This window comes from Sarcophilus harrisii, chromosome 2, assembly GCF_902635505.1.
Source record: "Sarcophilus harrisii chromosome 2, mSarHar1.11, whole genome shotgun sequence".
NCBI lineage: Eukaryota > Metazoa > Chordata > Mammalia > Dasyuromorphia > Dasyuridae > Sarcophilus > Sarcophilus harrisii.
The window spans coordinates 330,225,921-330,241,742 of record NC_045427.1 but is presented as its reverse complement, the minus strand read 5'-3'; the positions used below and the strand labels follow the sequence as shown (position 1 = coordinate 330,241,742).

The following is a 15,822-nucleotide window of genomic DNA, read 5'->3' as shown; positions in this document are numbered from 1 at the left end:
GACTATTTCATTACATCTTTTATATTTTGCATAGGAGACTTTCTCTCTTCTCAAAATATCAAGAAAGCAATAGAATGGCAAATGTTATTTTGAAAATTTCTACCACAACCAGTTTTCACATATTAAAACACCTAAAACTAAATTTCACACTGCACTATTAGTGCTCAGTTTGATACTCAATTCTAATACTACAGTAATAATTTCAAACATTGATTCACTCTTAGAGAAATCTGATATAAAGGATTTCCCTTATATTTTTGTGAAAATGGGTGCATACATTACTGAAAGAAATCAAATGTTTACATAATCAAAATAATTCAAATATAGAAACCATTATTTCAACAAGGCTTTGTTAAATAAATTTCACAGGAAAAAATTTACACTTTAAAATACAAGTTTAACAAATACATGCATTTTACCAATTTGTATATTAACTTATCAGATGCTAACCAATTAAAAATGAATGAAATATTTGAGTTGTTTTTAAACTCAAAATAATAGACAATTTGTAAGTACACACTTTTCTCTGAACAGATAAAATTTATTTTAAAGTTTCATATCTTATAAGGCAGTATACTTTGCACTCGTACAGTTAGAATGCCAAATCCAAGGGTCTTTTTCAGTCCTTACACTAAACTTCTAACCTCTTCTTCCAAAGGAAGAGAAGAGTAAAGAAACCAAAGGAGTTGGCTTAACACTTCTGCTTCTCCTCCTACTTTCTGAACAGCTTCCTTTGTTTCTTTACCACTTTTGTAGGGGGAGAGGGGAGGAGCAATCTTGATATTCTTTTTATCTTTTTTTTTCATTCCTTCCCATTGGTAATCTTATTTACTCCTATAACTTCAACTAACATTTTAATGAAGAGTATCTTGATTCAGTACTTTTATCTCTTTTCATTTCCAAAGACATCCTACAAGAAATCTTTGCCTAGTTGTCCTACCAACACCTCAAATTCAGCACTGAAAATTTATTTTCCTTTTTCTTTCATGATTTCATTAATTTTGTCAGTGTCGTCACTGATTTAATCTCAGATGTTTGAAATTTTGGAATATTTGACTCTTATTAAAGTAACCATACCAGTATATTCCACATCTACAACATTTCTCACTTATGTCCTCTGTTCTCTAGATCCACTGGCACTACCCTAATCCAGATCCTTATCATCTGCCTGGACTCTAACAGCAAATTCCTATTAAGCCTTCCATAAAACAGATTGTCATGCAGAGATTTGATTACATCACTTCTCTGCTTAAAAACGAAAAAAAAAATCTTCATGTGTCCATGATTATAACAAGTATTTTTAGTCCATTCATACTTCTAATAATGAATTTGAAGGAAAAACTGTAATAAGTCATTTTTTGCAATCAATGTTCTGATGGTGATTTGGGATGCTAAAGTAAATGTTTTCATCATACAAAATTATGTAAACAGATTTTCCTATAAGTCCCTTTGACAAAACTTTACCTCCATTAGGGTTCTCTGAATTTCTCTATCAGCTGAAGTACCCTCAGAAAAACGACGGCCACCTAAAATGAACATAAGATTTAGAAGTTTATGTATATTTTTATTTCTTTTCATGTCTAATGAAAGAGAATTTATTTGAATTTTGTGCATAAGGATAAATAGGACAATGATTTTTAAAAAGTTACATTATCAAAAGTTAAAATAGCCAAAGAAGTTGGAATAATCAATTCCCCAAACCATAAAAAATAAGGGAGAAGAAAAATCAAATTCCCTCAGAATTTAATCAAATACAAGCCTAAAATAAAATTTGAAATCAATTCATCTTACCAATAGCATCAATTTCATCCATGAAAATGATGCATGGCTGGTGATCCCTGGCATAATTGAACATTTCTCTGATCAAACGAGCACTTTCACCAATATACTTGTCTACAATGGAACTGGATACAACCTGATAAAAAACAGAAAAATGAGATTAAAAAGTGCAAAAAATTTTTTCAGTACAAAAATAACATCATGAAAAATCTTCTTTACCTTTAAAAAATTGCAATCCAGCTGGCTAGCAACAGCTCTTGCCAAGAGTGTTTTTCCTGTTCCTGGTAAGAACATTCAGAATGCTTCTATTAGTTATAACTAAATTCTGACAAATGTTGCCCATTTATCTTTTTCTTAGGCCTTAGTGAAAGCCCCAAACATATTCTATTGCCAGGATCACACTTAAGTAGATTTATAAGTACAACAATGTAAATGTAACCCATTAATGTTTTTATCTGTTTGCGACTTTCCCTAAGTCCATAGGTCCAATACACACTGGCCATGAAGAATCCAGAAAGCTGCTATCTTCCCATTTCTCCAGCAAACAAGGAAAGCAAACGGAAGAGATAATACACTGTCTCTGGGGGAGGAATATTGTTACAATAATGCACAACAGTTTGTCTATTTCTCCTGTGTTCTTTGTATGACTCCAGAGCAAGAAATGAAAGCCTTTACTAGGCCTTATAGAATTGTATTAGAATTCTCCAATAATTTGAGTGTCTTTAAAAGCTCAAGACAACATAAAAGAATCTCAAAATAGGTAAGCAGACCACAAAAATTGCAGCATATATAATAAACATTCAAAGTATATACTGAGGGGCAGTTAATTGATGTAGTGGATAGAGCACCAGCCCTGAAGTCAAGAGAACCTGAATTCAAATTTGGCCTCAAGACACTTTAAAAACTTCTTGGCTGTGTGATCCTGGGCAAGTCACTTAACTTCAATTGTGGGAGGGAGGAAAGGAAGGAGAGAAAGAGGAAAGAAAGGAGGGAGGGAGGAAAAGAAGAAGGAAGGAAGAAAGGGAAGAAGGAAAGAGGGAGGAAAAAAACAAAGTATATACTGACCTGGTGGTCCATATAACAAACAACCTTTTGGAGGTATTATTCCTACTCGCTGGAATAACTCAGGGTTTGTAAGGGGTAATTCTATTACCTAAGACAAGAGTAAAAATGTGCAGGAGAGAGAGAGTTAATAAAACTGCAGAAATGTTCTATTTTATTAAAAACCTCTTTCATATAGAAATATTATGCACTGATGATGTTGAATGTTTTCCATTAGTATTTCTATTAAATATAAATGAATGTTTAAAAAAAAAAAAATTTATGGGACCCACATGTGCAAAATTTTGTGGCAGCCTTTTTTGTAATGGCAAGAAACTGGAAACTGAGTGGATGCCCATCAATTGGAGAATAGCTGAATAAATTATGGTATAAGAATGTTATGGAATATTATTGTTCTGTAAGAAAGGACTAGCAGGATAATTTCAGAGAGGCTTGGAGAGACCTACATGAACTGATGCTAAGTGAAATGAGCAGAACCAGGATGATCATTATACTTAGTAACAGCAAGACTACACGACGATCAATTCTGATGGACATAGCTCTCTTTTCAACAATGCGATGATTCAAACCAGTTCCACTTATTCAGTGATGAAGAGAGCCCAGAGAGAGAACCATGGGAACAAAGTGTGGAACACAACATAGCATTCTCAATCTCTCTGTTGTTATTTGCTTGAATTTTGTTTTTTTTTCCTTCCTTCTTGATCTGATTTTTCTTGTGCAACAAGACAACTGTATTGGACTACCTGCCAGCAAGGAGAGAGGGTGGGGGGGAAGGAGGAGAAAATTTGGTTTTGCAAGGGTCAATGTTGAAAAAATTACCCATGCATATGTTTTGTAAATAAAAAGCTTTAATTAAAAAAATAAAAACAAAAATTTATGTATAGAAACTAACATTACCAGGCATATTACATTAACTATTTTGAGGCCATCATAAAAACAACAACAGTTAGAAAGTAGGAGCTAATTGATTATATTATCATTAACTGAGCTGCTCAAGTTGGTACTGAAAGTTGGTATTAAAAATTCATTTTCCTGCTTTGGGAGGGTAGAATCAAGACGGTAAAGTCAGGAAACTACTCAAGCTCTCCATTTCTTTCATGAAACCAAGACTCTGGACAGAGTAAGACAGAATGAAACCACTCTTCAGATCAATATAGATTGGAAGAGCTTCAAGAAAAGTCAGTCTTACTGGGGTGAAAGAGGTGCTCAGCACAGCTCAGAGTCTGGAAAGCCAGTGAGAAGGGTCTTAAACATGAGCAACCGAGAACCTAGGTCCTCTGTCAGTGGAGGAGCTGACCAGTGATGGTAGTCCCTAATACCCTCTCAGAAGACAAATTCTGGCAAATCAGGCTGTTTCCTAGAAAGAAAAGATAAAGCTACCCTCAGCTGGGAGCAAAACAGGAAATACAAGCAGCCGCTATGCTCAAAGCCAAGACTCAGAGTGCACAGGAAGCTTGAGACAGTGTCCCTTTCACCCCAGGAGCAGAGATCAACCATAAGTGGAGGAGAGAAGGGGAGAGAGAGAGGGAGAAGGGGAGAGAGAGAGGGAGAAGAGGAGAGAGGAGAAAGACAGGAGAGAGGGAAAGACAGAGAGAGAGGGAGAGAGGAGGGAGAAAGGGAAAGAGAGAAAAAGAGAGGGAGGAAGAGAGGGAGGGAGAGAGGGGAGAAAGGGAGAGAAAGGGAGGGAGAGGGGGAGAGAAAGAGAGATTACTGCCCCCCGCCAAAAAAAACCCAAAACCCACAACCCAACACTTTGACCATAGAAAGCTAATATGGTGACAAGGGAAGACCAAAACAACTCAGACATGGACAAAATGCCCACAGAGGAAATTTCAGACTGATAAGAATTGGTCCCAAGCTCAAAGAGATTTATTGGAAATGCTCACAAAAAACTTTAAAAGGCAAATAGGAGAGGTAGACGAAAAATGAGAAAAGAAATGAGGTATGCAAGAAAGAGTCAACAGCTTAGAAAAGGAAGACTATTCCTTAAAAAATGCAATTAGCCAAATGCAAAAAAATCCACCGATGAAAACACTATCTTCAAAAAACAATTAATCAATGGAATGAGATACAAAAGCTAATTGAAGAAAACCGCACATTTAAAAACTAGAACGGGAGGGGGCCAGTTAGGCGGTGCAGTGGATAGAGCACCAGCCCTAAAGTCAGGAGTACCCGAGTTCAAATCTAGCCTCAGACACTTAACACTTCCTAGCTGTGTGACCTTGGGCAAGTCACTTAACCGAAATTGCCTCAGCCAACCAACAACAACAACACGTGGAACAGGGTAGCCTGGATAGATTCTTCAAGAGATCATAAAGGAAAACTACCCCTTTAAGGAAAACTAGAAACAGAGAGGAAAATAGTCACAGAAAGAATCCATCGATCACCTCTGGAAAGAGATCTCATCAAAGAACACTGTTGCAAAACTCCAGAACTATAATTTCAAGGAAAAAATACTGCAAACTGCCAGATAAAAACAATTCAAAAATCAAGGAGTAACAGTCAGAATTACCCAGGATCTGACAACTTCTACAATAAAGAACGGGAGAGCCTGGAGTACCATATTCTGGAAGGCAAAGGATCTGGGGTTACAACAAAGAATTAACTATTCAGTGAGATTGAGCATAATCTTTCAAGGGAGAAAATGGATCTTCAGTGAAGAGCATTTCTATTGAAAAACCCAGAACTAAACAGAAAATTTCATTTTCAAACAAAAGACTCAAGAATAGCATAGAAAGATAAACAGGGGGAAAATATATATTAAATTGTTTACATCCCTAGATGGGAAAAATCTAGAAAATATCCAACTCTTGAGAACTGTACCTGTTACTGGGGAAGTTAAGAGGGCACATCACATGGATACAGGATGTGGGGGTGAATGGACTCTGGTGTGAAATCAAAGAAAGAGACATGAAGGGGTGGAAAAAGGACTGTACTGGGAAAAGGAAAAGAGGAGTTGTAATGGGACAAATAAGATCACATGAAGAGCCACAAAAGAGCTATTACAACACAGGGTAAAAAAGAAGGGGAATAAGCATCGGCTGAAGCTTAATCTCATCAGCTTTGGCTCAATGTAGGCATAACAATCACTCAACTGGGTATAAAAATTTGTTACCCTATAAAAAAATAAGAGTAGAAAGGGAAAAGAAAATGGAAGGGCTGAATAAAAGGGAGGGTAAAAATGGTGAGGAGAAATCAAAGAGAGAGACATGAAGGGGGGGAAGAGGGGCTAAAAGATAGGGCAGGTAGTGGGTGGGGTAGGATAAAAACCAAACACTAGTAAGGATGGTCAGAGTGGAAAGAAAACAAAAGCATAAGCAGGGGAGAAAATAGGATGGAGGGAAATACAAAGCTAGTAATCACAACTATGAATGTGAATGTGAATGCAACTTTCCCATAAAATGGAAGCGAATAACAGAATGGATTAAAAAACAGAATCCTACAATATGTTTACAAGAAACACATTTGAAATAGAAAGATACATAGAGTGTAAAATTAAAGGCTGGAGCAGAATTTATTGTGCTTCAGCTGAAGAAAAAAAAAAGCAGGAGTAGCAGTTTTGATCTCAGATAAAGCAAAAGCTAAAAAAAAGAGATAAGGAAGTTTCCAAAGTACATCTTGATAAAGGGTAACACAAACAATTAAATACTAAGGATATTAAATGTATATGTACCAAGTGGTAGAGCATCCAAATTCTTAGAGAAGATAATAATGCCAGTCACAGTTCGAAGAAATAGGCAGCAAAACTATATTAATGGGGGAACCTCATCCTTCCTCTGAGATACTCAGACAAATCTAACCACAAAATAAACAGGAAAGAAACTAGGGAGGTTAATAGAATCCTAGAAAAACTAGATATGATAGATCTCTGGAGAAAACAGAATAGGGACAGAAAGGAATACACATTTATCCATTCCAATTAGATTATCAGATTTGCTACTATACAGTTGGGCAAAATAGCTCCTAATTATTCCTTTAATTTCTTTTTCATTGGTTGTAAATTCACCCTTTTCATTTTTGATGCAAAGGTTTATCGATTTTTTTTTTTTTTTTAATAAAACCAACTGGTAGTTTTATTAATTAGTTTCAATAGTTTTCTTACTTTTAATTTTATTACTCCTTTGAATTTCAGAATTTCTAATTTGGTATTTAATTAAGGATTTTCAATTTTTTTCTAGCTTTTTAATTGCATATTCAATTCTTTGATCTCCTCTTTCTCTATTTTATTCATGTAAATATGTAGAGATATAAAATTTCCCCTAAAAACCGATTTTTGGCTGCATTCCATAGATCTTGACATGTTGTCTCCTTGTTATTCTCTTGGATGAAATTATGGGTTGTTTCTGTGCTTTGTTGTTTGATCCCATCACTATTTAGAATTAAAAATTTCCCTGCTCTTTTATTGAATATAATTTTTATTGCATCGTGGTCTGAAAAGAAAGCACTTCCAATTTCTGTCTTTCTGCATTTGATTGTGAGGTTTTTATACTCTAATACATAGTCTATTTTTGTGTAGGTGTCAGGTACAACCAAGAAAAAGTATTTACAAAAATTTAAAAATAAAAATATAAATTGCCTAGATTAGCAGAAGAGGAAATAAATTACTTAAATGGTCCCATTTTAGAAAAAGAAATTGAACAAACCCTTAATGAACTTCGTAAGAAAAAATCTCTAGAGTCAGATGGGTTTACAAGTGAATTGTATCAAAAATTTAACAAAAAATGAATTCCAACACTATGTAAACTATTTTGAAAGACAGGTATAAGGAGTCCTGCCAAATTCCTTTTATTACACAAATATGGTGCTGTTACCTAAACCAGGAAGAGCCAAAACAGAAAAAGAAAATTACAGACCAATCTCCCTAATAAATATTGATGCAAAAATTTCCAATTTAATATTAGCAATTTGATTACAGCAATTTATCAGCAGGATAATACACTATGATTATGTGGGATTTTATTAAGAATTCAGGGCTGGTTCAATATCAGGAAAATTATTGCCATAATCAACCATATGAATAATAAAACCTAAAGAAATTATGTGATAATTTCAATAGATGCAGAAAAAGCTTTTGACAAAATACAACACCCATTCCTATTAAAAACACTAGAGAGCATAAGGATAAAGGGAGTTTTCCTTAAAATAATAAGCAGTATCTAATCTAAAACCAACAGCAAGCATTATTCCCAATGGAGAGAAGCTGGAAGCGTTTTCAGAAGTGAAATAAGGATGCCCATTATTTCCACTATAATTCAGTACTGTACTAGAAATGTTGGCTTTAGCTATAAGAAAACAAAAAGGAATTAAAGGAATTAGAACAGGCAATGAGGAGAAAAAAACTATCACTTTTGGCAGATGATATGATAATATGCTTAGAGAATCCTAGGAAATCGCCCAAAAACCTACTTGAAACAATTAACAGCTTTAGGAAAGTTGCAAGATATAAAATAAACCTACACAAATCATCATTTCTATATGTTACTGACAAAGTCCACCAGCAAGAGACAGAAAGAGAAATTCTATTTAAAATAACTGCAGACAAAATAAAATATTTGGGTGTCTACTTGCCAAGACAAACTCAGGAACTATATGAACATAATTACAAAACACTCCTCACACAAATAAAAGTCAGATCTAAACAACTGGAAAAATATCAACTTGATCATAGGGTAGCCCAAGCTAAAAATGACAATTCTACCTAAATTGGTCTTCTTGTTCAATGCCATAACAATCAAACTGCTAAAAATTATTTTGTAGAAATAGAAAAAATGGTATCAAAATTTATCAGAAGGAACAAAAGGTCAAGAATATCAAGGGAATTAATGAAAAAAACAAACACAAAGGATAGTGGCCTAGCAGTACTGAATCTAAAACTGTACTATAAAGCAGCAGTCATAAAAACTGCTTGAAAATACTGGCTAAGAAACAGTGATGGATCACTGGAATACATTAGATACTTATGACACAATAATCAATGATTATAGTAATCTAGTATTTGATAAACCCCGAAATTCCAGCTTTTGGGCTAACAATTCACTACTTCAGAAAAATTGCTGGGAAAACTGGAAAATAACATGTCAGAAACTTGGCATAGACCTACATCTCACACCCCATACCAAAACCAGGTCAAAATGGGTACATGATTTGGGCATTAAGAATGATACCATAAGCAAATTAGGAGAGCAAGGGATAATTTACCTGTTATAGATTTGCTGATGGGTAGAATAGGTTTTGAACTCAACATACTATAGGGTACAGATTAGGAAATGTGGGAATAGATATCAAATTATAATGAAATCAACTAGAAAATGAGTCATTTTACAATTTTTCAGGATCTATTATGTAATTCAAGATAAATCTATAATTTAATTTCACCTCTAAGAAACTAAAGAAAAGCCACTCCTAAATTATTTTATTAGCAGGAAATAACTTTAATATATAGAAACCTATCTTTATTATTATTTCAATGCCGACAGAGTAAAAAATAATATAGTACTAATTCCAAGATTAAATTATTTTAACAAGTTGCAACTGTAATGTAAAATAACCATGTGGCAGAACACAAGTTTTTTTGTTTTTTTTTTTTTGGATATGACCAGGTGTGCCAGCTCCTGCTAATGCAGGTCAGTACCTTCTCTGAAACTTATTGTTTTAGAAAGTTGTTTGATGCCCTAAAATATGAGGTGACTTGTCCACGGTCAAACAGACAATATGTGTCAGAAATCATTCTTGGAATCAGGTTTTTCTGATTCTAAGACCAATTCTCTTTCCTTTATTATACCATATTGCTTCTTGAATGATTTTTTGCTTTTCTTCCTAGCAAAGCAAAAAAGGCTCCTATTTACTCTTTTTTTTTTTTTGCTATCCATTTGTCTCCAGATTACCTAACAACATTTATATTTTCACACTAGCCTTCTCCTCTCACAGCTATAGATAGTAATTGGTTTATTATAAGCAACCATCATTTATTAACAATACTGTCATACCATTACTTTCTTAATGCATACTAAAACTATCACTAATGTTAACTTCAGGGAAAAAAGAAAACTATATACCTCTCTCAATTCTCTGATTTGTTCAGATAGTCCTCCAATCTCAGAATAAGAAACATTCCCAGGGTCTTCATGAGACATGTTATAAACCAGTGGATCAACTTCTCTTGGCAGGTATCTGTGAAGTTAAAATAGGTATATTTATTTTAAAAGACATTATTTTCTTTCAAACTACAGACATGGTTTAAAAAGAAAAAAAGGACTATCTTATGAAGAAATCATTTAAAGGAAAACTTTTTATTAATCATTTGACTATTACTTCCTATTTTAATGAACTGGGAAGATCAAGCAGAGTTAAGTTAATATTACTCATACTACAAATTAATAAAAAGGAGATATTTTTCTTACATGATCAAAGAGATCATAAATTATTTTAGATAAAACTTTACTTTCATGAAAATAAAAGAATGAAGTACAAAAATATGGTTTTTGAAACCTACCTCATGATAGTTAGTGTAGTCATATCCAGAGCAACTCTTGTCCCTGGTTTCAGCTTACTTTTGTCAAGCTAATTTTGTAAAGTAAAAGTATGATATAAAAACATTAGATGAAGTAAACATGAATAAATACAACTTATTTGGAAGACCAAATTATACAAACAAAATTTATATTTTTACCCCTTCATTTGCAAATAATATTATCACTATATAACTTCTTTTCTGTATGTCACTGTATATCTAATAGATAGGCACATAATACAAATTTCAATGTATATTCCATTCTAAATGACAGCCTAAAATAGTGGCTAGAAAGCCAATGTTAAATTAGAAAAATCTCAGTTCAGGCTTTGCCTCTAACATATACTGGCTATGTGACACTGGGGAAAGTCAATTAACTACTCAGTGTCAGGAGAAATTCTCTAAGACTAAATTACAAATGATTGCTGATAATACTAAATTAACATGTATAAAGTCCTTGAGGATGGCAAACTTTACACATATTGCTTCATTTGAATCTAACAAACATGTGAATAAATAAAACAGGATAAGAGATTATATAAAATTTTATTATTTACATAAATTCAGTATGTCATTTGCCTTTTTTATCTCAATTACCAAATCTAAGATCTCTTTCAGCTTTTGATGTATGATCCTAAATTGAGATATGGTCACCGAGGTATTAAGAAAGTAAGAATCATTAAGGAGCAAACAGAGAATGCAGCAAATGTGTTGTCAGAAAAATCTTGTAGTAATCGTAACAGAAACTGAGATTATCTGTATTTCTGCAACAGTCAAGTATTATCTATAGTCAAAGGACATATAGATTAGTCTCCTTCCTAAAAGGTGAATACCTGTCCACCATATAAAAACAATGTAAAAGATTTTAATGTGAAAACAGAAGAAAAAAAAATTCTAAAGAAGCAAAGGCAAAATCTGACTCTTGTCCAGAGTTTGGAGGGAGGGCAAATGAGACATAAATAAAAGAAGACATTTAATCAGAAAAGAATGAAGCTGCTTGTATTAAAGGACCATCGCTCAAAATCCTACCTCTGACACTAGTTGTGTAACCTTGGACAAATCACTTAATACTACCTCCATGTGTTTCCTCACTTGTAAAATGAGGGGACTGGACTAGATGACTTCTTAGATCACTTTTAAGTCTAGTTCTAGACTTCTAAATCTCCCAGGGGAGAGGCCATCTAGTAAGGGTAAGAACTGACCACATGAAGAAAATTTATGAGTGATGATTTTGAGTACCCCTCCCCCTACTTAACTGGTACTTAAAACATCTGACCCAAGAAAAGAACTGCATTTTTTCTGGTTTATGTATCCAGGATGTGACAACCTTCCTATATTTGTTATACTTGATTAGCACTGCCTACCATGTTAGAAACATAAGAACAAATGATGCTGCCAAAATAACTCTTAAAGCATGGCTAAAAATTACAAAGAATTGGGCAATAAAGTAAAGATCTTAAAGGGTTTGGAATGGTATTTTCCATCACAGCTGTTATCTGGGGCGAAGGGGGAGGGGAGAAGAAGAGTTTGGAAAATAATTGACATTTACATTGTATTTTTCCTCCCTAAGTTTTAAATATTTGATCATGATAAGTGCAAGATGTTTTCATGCAATATGAGAGAAAATCTAATATTTCCTTATTTTTAGAGGATTAAAAAAGTTATTGATTCTTTCTCAGTTCTCAAGCCCCAGGAACTAATCAAAAAGAGGAATGAAAGGACCACAAAAGAGCTAACACAGACTCCTATCCTGGTTTCCTAGTCCAATGGCAATATTCTCTTCTCAAAAGCCAACCTCCTGTCACCTGACATAGTCTTGGAGTTTAAGGCAAAGCAACAGTTGGTGCAGATCAAGAAGATAGTGCCATGGGGAGGAAGTAGCTGATTCTCCCAGACCAGGTAGAGGGGTACCTCGGTACCAAGAACTATCCAGACACCACCTCCAACATCCTCTGGCCCCATAGCACAAACCATGACAAGAAGTCTGAGTGGGCTTTTGCCCATATTGGGGATTTCACCTTTTTTAACCCTCTCATCCCAAACTCTCAGGTTTCAAGGAAGAGGTAATCAGAGAAACCTGATTACCTGAACTGAACAGTCATTTTTGCTCTCAACTGGGGACCAAATAGCAAAGTCCTTGTCCCACATAGGGAATGGTTCTCTGTCCCAAGCAGGGCTTTCCCCAGGACTTAGGACCCCTAAAATGATGACTGCATCTTCCAGTCCCTTTTTCCACCATTCTTCCGAAAGGTTCTTGTCAAAAGCTGGCTGTCCCTAAGCCCATCCTTTATGCAGAACTACTCTACTCCTCTCAGTCTAGACTTCAATGCTACCTTTGACCTGTCTGAGACATCTCTCTTGAAGACCAATGCCTCATTTACTCGGCAGGGAGAATATCCTTGATTTCTTGAACAAGATGGTTAATCTTTCATTCCCAGGAGGCATTCAGTATTCACTATGAAGGGTCCCAAACTAGCACTTTCCCTTCATGGGGGCAATGCCTGAAAAGTGGAGATGCCTTCCGAGATTCTCCTCGCTCTTCTGTTCATTGGCTGTTTCCAGGGCTGGAATTAACTTGCAAGCACTATGAAAAAGAGGAGAGTCTCTTGCTATCCTAGAGCCCTCTGCTAGCCCCCAACAGATAGGGAAAGGAACAGGGAATATACAGCACTGGGGTTTGGAGGAGTCCACAAACTTCTATCCAGCCCTACACAGGGAAATTCATTATCAAGGGATCCCAAGCATAGGATCTGTCTCCTGTGTTTATCACCTTTGCTCCTTCTGCCCCAAGTATGTCCTGGCATTCTGTATTTCATCAATTCAAGATTCACTCTCAATTCAAGTCCTTATCTGGCACACCTTTCTAATTAATATTGCCTTCTCTTCCTCTCTCATGCTCTTCTTGTAATCACTTTGTACTTATATCCAACATATGTCGAAAAAAACTTTAAAAAGTGGTTTTTTAAAGTACGCAAAGTACCTTACATATTATCATCTCATTCGAAGCTGATACAAGAATTATCACTCCAATTTTGGAGATAAGGAAATTGAGGCTGAGATGTTTTATGTCAAAGGAACAATTGAACCCAGAGCTCCTTCACTCCAAGTTCAATATCCATTTTGACACTCTCTTTTCAAAGAGATTAAATTATGGTATATGAGAAGAGGACTTAGAATTCTGGAAACAAACTCAAAATATATTGATTACAGGCTCCTAACCAGAAAGTTTATGAAACAAGGGCTAATGAGCATATATTTGCCTATGATGTCTAAACAAAAGTCTTTTAAACTGAAAAAAGGTAAGAGACCATCAGAAATAAAGGGTCAATGTTAAAAACTAAAGTCATTAAAACCGAAGTTTGTATGGTGCTTCACTAACTCTTTGATCTTGGGCAGGATTTTCTGAGCTTATTTTCCTCACTAGTAAAATGAGGATAATGCCTATAGTACCTACCTTATAGGATTACCATAAGGCTCAACTATGTTTGATAGTTTAAAAAAAATCCTTTTATTATAAAAATGTCATCTTATACTGTAGGAAAAGAAATTCTTAGGAGATAAATGCCAAGAAAAGAGCCAGTCATGTAAGACCCATGTATGTTTTACATGTCAATTTATAAAGCTAACAAAGAAATTAGATGCCCTTGATGCTAATGTAAGGAGGAAAGCTTGATTTCATAGAAGACACCAATTTGCTGGAATCAAAACCATGATTATGGCTTGGAAAGGTATATAATATTCAGATAGAACAGACAGAAAAACCATTATATATAAATATCTATTCACACGAGGAACTTCAGGAACCAGAGGGGGGTTAGGGAGTATGATTAAATACCAAATATAAACAGAAGCAATATTAAAATTAAATTACATTATGAAGAAAACAACCCTGCACGTTCAGCTCATTTTTTCTGAGTTGTAGCATCACAATTTTCACAGACATCTTAGATTCAAAATATCTAAAAACAGCATTCTTCATAGTTTCCCCAAAACCTAGTTCTCCTTGAAAACTTACCATTTCTGTTGAGAATATGAGCATCCTTTTTGTCACCCAGGTTCACAACCTCAATCTGTGCTAATTCTCTTTTCTTCATCCCATACATTATGACAAGACTTATTAATTCTACCTCCAAAACATCCTTTGCATCAATCTCTGTCTCTTCACCCACAGAACTACTGCTTGAGCTCTCCATGACCTTTTGCCCAGATTACAATAACAATAGCATTCTCATTAGTTGCCCTGCTTCCACTCTCTGTCCTTAGTAATCTATCCTTGCCTACAGCTGTCAAATTGATATTCTAAAATAAAGAATTGTCCTCTCAGTCCTCTACTAAAATTAAACAATACGAAATCCTTAGACTGGCCATAAAACTTTCATATTAGACACTTTAAATTTCCATTTTTCAGCAAACTGGTGTACAAGCTGTTTGCCATACATAAATTTACATCTCATCTTCAGGCTTTCTCTTAGGCCTATAATACACTCTCTCCTCAACTCTATCTAACTTTCTTCAGACAAAGCCTCTTTCACAGGTCCTATCCTGATTTCAATTGCTAATGCCTTCTACTTGTAGAATTTAGTATATATATTGTGTCCTCTTTCCCTTCCCATCTTCTCCCAGAATATAAGTGTCACAAGGATAGGGAGAGTTTTGTTTCAGCCTATGTATCCTTCAAAAGCAGATACAATAATTTATTCACACTAGGAATTAAATTTGTTAAATTAAATTTGAATTTGTTGAATTCAATTTACTTAGATTTTGGGTAGCAAATGCAGGTATGCACATGTGGACATATGTGCACACAAGGACATGTGCGTGCACACACAGATGGAAGCAATGCAGATAATAAAAGATGAATATAAAAGAAAGGCATGGTCCTGAAAGAAGAGTATCAAGAGTGTTCAAATCCAATAAACTAAGCCTAATGAGAAAAAAGGGCTAGAAAAAGTTTTAGTTTTACTTTTTTAAATTATTTTGGAAAAGGCATTACTATCCAAAGGGAAAGAATAACTATTTAGAGTGGGTAGGATAACAGGCAATGGAGACAAGTGATTGCTTTACACAAGTCTTATTCTGCTTTCTCTATGATGAAGAATGATCTTTACATTAGAAGAGAAAAAACAAAAATTGGCTAATAAGGGACAGATCAGAAAAATAAAAAGGAAAAGACTAAAGTTATCAAACTGTGCATACCCTTTGACCCAGCAGTGTTTCTACTGGGATTATATCCCAAAGAGATCTTAAAGGAGGGAAAGGGACCCACATGTGCAAAAATGTTTGTGGCAGCCCTCTTTGAATTCACAAGAAACAGGAAACTGAGTGGATGTCCATCAATTGAAGAATGGCTGAATAAATTATGGTATATGAATGTTATGGAATACTATTGTTCTGTAAAAAATGACCAGCAGGATGATTTCAGAGAGGCCTGGAGACCTACATGAACTGATGCTAAATGAAATGAGCAGAAC

At 34.8% G+C, this 15,822-nt stretch overlaps 1 protein-coding gene across 1 annotated transcript in view; it reads right to left on the bottom strand.

Moving 5' to 3' along the window:
- Positions 1 to 15,822, bottom strand: part of PSMC6 (proteasome 26S subunit, ATPase 6) — a 28,935-nt gene that overhangs the window by 7,871 nt on the left and 5,242 nt on the right. The window contains exons 5-10 of the mRNA XM_031952837.1: positions 10,334 to 10,401; positions 9,897 to 10,011; positions 2,845 to 2,932; positions 1,999 to 2,060; positions 1,792 to 1,915; positions 1,465 to 1,526 (exon numbers count right to left, since the gene is read on the bottom strand). Coding sequence (XP_031808697.1) covers positions 1,465 to 1,526; positions 1,792 to 1,915; positions 1,999 to 2,060; positions 2,845 to 2,932; positions 9,897 to 10,011; positions 10,334 to 10,401 — 519 coding nt within the window. The remainder of the gene's footprint in view (positions 1 to 1,464; positions 1,527 to 1,791; positions 1,916 to 1,998; positions 2,061 to 2,844; positions 2,933 to 9,896; positions 10,012 to 10,333; positions 10,402 to 15,822) is intronic.